Source organism: Poecilia latipinna, unplaced genomic scaffold (genome assembly GCF_001443285.1).
Source record: "Poecilia latipinna isolate Pla-1442-1.1 unplaced genomic scaffold, P_latipinna-1.0 Scaffold160, whole genome shotgun sequence".
Classification (NCBI taxonomy): Eukaryota; Metazoa; Chordata; class Actinopteri; order Cyprinodontiformes; family Poeciliidae; genus Poecilia; species Poecilia latipinna.
This window is the reverse complement of record NW_015112776.1, coordinates 372,506-375,237: the sequence shown is the minus strand read 5'-3', so window position 1 is coordinate 375,237 and position 2,732 is coordinate 372,506. Positions and strand designations below refer to the sequence as shown.

At 46.7% G+C, this 2,732-nt stretch overlaps 1 protein-coding gene and 1 long non-coding RNA gene across 3 annotated transcripts in view; one reads left to right on the top strand and one right to left on the bottom strand.

Annotated features, from left to right (window-relative positions):
- zbtb4 (zinc finger and BTB domain containing 4) overlaps positions 1 to 405 on the bottom strand; it is a 22,790-nt gene extending 22,385 nt beyond the window's left edge. The window contains exon 1 of one of the 2 annotated variants that reach the window (XM_015029703.1): positions 219 to 405. Coding sequence is in view for 1 of the 2 variants with exons in the window: in XM_015029702.1 (XP_014885188.1) it covers positions 42 to 58 (17 nt within the window). In the remaining variant the exon portion in view is untranslated. The other variant, XM_015029702.1, reaches the window with a different exon arrangement.
- The window catches only part of LOC106945783 (uncharacterized), a 25,214-nt gene that overhangs the window by 14,795 nt on the left and 7,687 nt on the right, over positions 1 to 2,732 (top strand). The gene's annotated exons all lie outside the window — the stretch shown is intronic.

Below are 2,732 nucleotides of genomic sequence, written 5' to 3'. Positions count from 1 at the left end.
CCAGCCCTCACACCCCGACACACGCAGAGTAAAATAAAAACCTTTTCCTCCTCTTCATGCACGGAGCAGAGCCGCCAGCACAGCAGCAGCAGCAGAAGCAGCGGAGTGAAGCAGAAAAAAAAAAAAAAAAAAAAGCAGGAAAACCACCAAATTCAGCCTCTCTTCCTCTTATTCTCCCTGTCTGTCTCTCAGGAAGGCGAGCATAGAAGAGAACGTACCTCGGAAAACCTCCTGCTGCATCTCTGCTGCGATGTGTTCGCTCCCCTTACACTCCCTCTCTCCCCCTCGGTCTGTGAGTGCGCACGCCTGCCTCAGTGTGTGTGTGTGTGAGTTGCTGTGTGTGTGTTTGAGAGAGAGAGAGAGAGAGAGAGAGAAAGAGAGAGGGAGAGTGCAGGGAGAGGCGGTGCACACACACATACAGCCAGCAGTGTGTGAAGACAGAGGGCAGGAGTGATTCTCACACTCGAACTTGCTTGCTCTCCTTCACTCACTCCCCCTTTTCTTGCTTTCTGTCTTTTTCTCCTCTCTCACACCAGTTTTTCCTCCTTGAAAAGAGGAATTCTTACTGGTTTTGCTCTTTTCCCCCCCCTAAATTATCCAGCAAGTGAATCCTCCACAGATCTACACACCCTGAACTGACTCTCTCTCTCTCCCCCCCCCCTCTTCTGAATCCAATCTTCTTTTTATTTGGAAGTGTTGTTCACTCTCTCCAACACACACACATAGAGATACTTTATATACACAAAGCCCAGCGATAGGGAGAGGGAGGGAGAGGCAGAGGGAGACGGGAGTGGGAGAGCAGGCAAGCAAGAGGACGCCATTTAAGCAGTTTGTTACGAGCACTGCAAGTCCCCAAAATGGCTGAAAACAAACAGGAACCACGCCAACTCCCAAAAAACCTGGGCACCAAGGACGGACGGACGGATGGAGGGACGAGAGGACGGCGAGGGGAGTGAGAGAGGAGTGAGCTGGAGGGACAGCAGGAAAGTGAGACAGCGGGAGAGGACACACCGGCCGCAGTCAAATGGTGGAAGGAAGCAAAACAAAAAAAAAAGTTGAGGGGAAAATGGAGGCGTTAAAGGGCCGCTCCTTTCGCCTGACGCTGAGCTCCAGTGAACTTCAGTGGTCTGTCACAGCCGCGTTTTAAAAAGAAAGTGAAAATCAGTGCAGGAAAGGCAGAGACATCCTGACTGAGTGTCACTGCTGCTGGGAGGGGTCAGACACGGCTTCGTAAGACATCTCCAATAAATGCACAGGCAAAAACCTTTGACTTGGTCTTCTAATGAGCAGCCAATGGCAGGTCAGTCAGAAAATGGGAGGAGCTAACATCAAGCTAGCATCCGGATGCAAGCAGGAATGTTTTCAAAGGGCAGACCGGGATGTGAAAGTTGGAACGGCAGCACATCTGCCGCAAGTTAATACGATGCCAGTGATGATTTGGGAAGCCATGTCATCTGCTAGTGTTTTTCCACTGTGTCTCGTCAGGTCCAGCGGTCTTCCAGGACATTTGAATGAATTTATTTCAACTTACAGCAGAACCGAGCACCTGAAGGCATTGACAAAAGTACCAATAACTCTGACTGACTGGGCCACTGGGCTGCTTCTTTGATTATTGCCCTCACTGGTGGTGGTCATGTAAATTTATATAAGTAGATTTATAGTTGGGTTGTACTCTTTATTTTCAGATAAACTATACACCCTCACAGATACAGATATAGTAAAGGGGACAGAATATAAATACACAACACACTTTTTAGATTCTAACTCGTAAAAAGTATTTTTCTTTTACAAGGAAGTGAAACTATACACTTTGTTTATCACAGGAAATCCTAAGAAAATACATTGAAGTTTTTGGTTTTCGTGTGACCTAATGTAAAAAAAAAAAAAAAAAGGAGTTCATCAGGTAATTCCTCACTTCATCTCCCACGTTTGTATGTTTGGTTGGTTTCAATTCATCAGGGGAGAAATTGGCTCAGGTTGCAACAATGGGTCAAACAGACTCCAGGCTCAAAACACGTCCCATTTCTCTGGCGTACGTCAAAGCATTGAGCTGAACTGTATGTTTTCTAATGCTTTCAAAACTCCCCCGCCTCCCATCCCACAACATATTTTACGTCTCTATCAAAGCGTGAGCAGCAGTGTCCGGGGCAGCCGGTTTTCAAGTGTAAAATCAGAGGAATGCCTGTTAAAAAGAGACAGAGGGGAAAAGTTGGACTGGCATGAACAGAAACTGGGCCACTCATTGACAGTCCATGCCCTCGGCTAAAAGGGTTCAAGTGTTGCCAGAGACAAAGCTGGCCAATTAACTGCTTTTAGAGCTACCTGGGGCTAGACTGGAACTACTGGGAACAAGATACCATTATGTTTTGTGGCACCGCCACTCAAACACCATCCGTGCTTGTAAACCAGGTATCAGTTCTGATTTATCTGTGAAAATCGAGGCACGTTGCCTTCGAGCAACAACTGGTGTTGTGTTTAGTTAAAAGGCGACCTATTGTGCTTCCTTGAACGGGTTAGGATAGGTCTACACAAACATGTTCATTATATTTTTTTAGCACAAATTCATTGTCAGAAAATGAAAGTTTAGTTTGCACAGTTCTGCCTATTTTGAGCTCTTTTCAGAATGAGACGTTTTAGGGCCTCTGTCACTTTAAATCCATATAAGCTGCTTCTGGCCACGCCCCCCCCCCCCCCCCCCAACCCCAATTTTACACCCCCCCCGAAAAAAAACA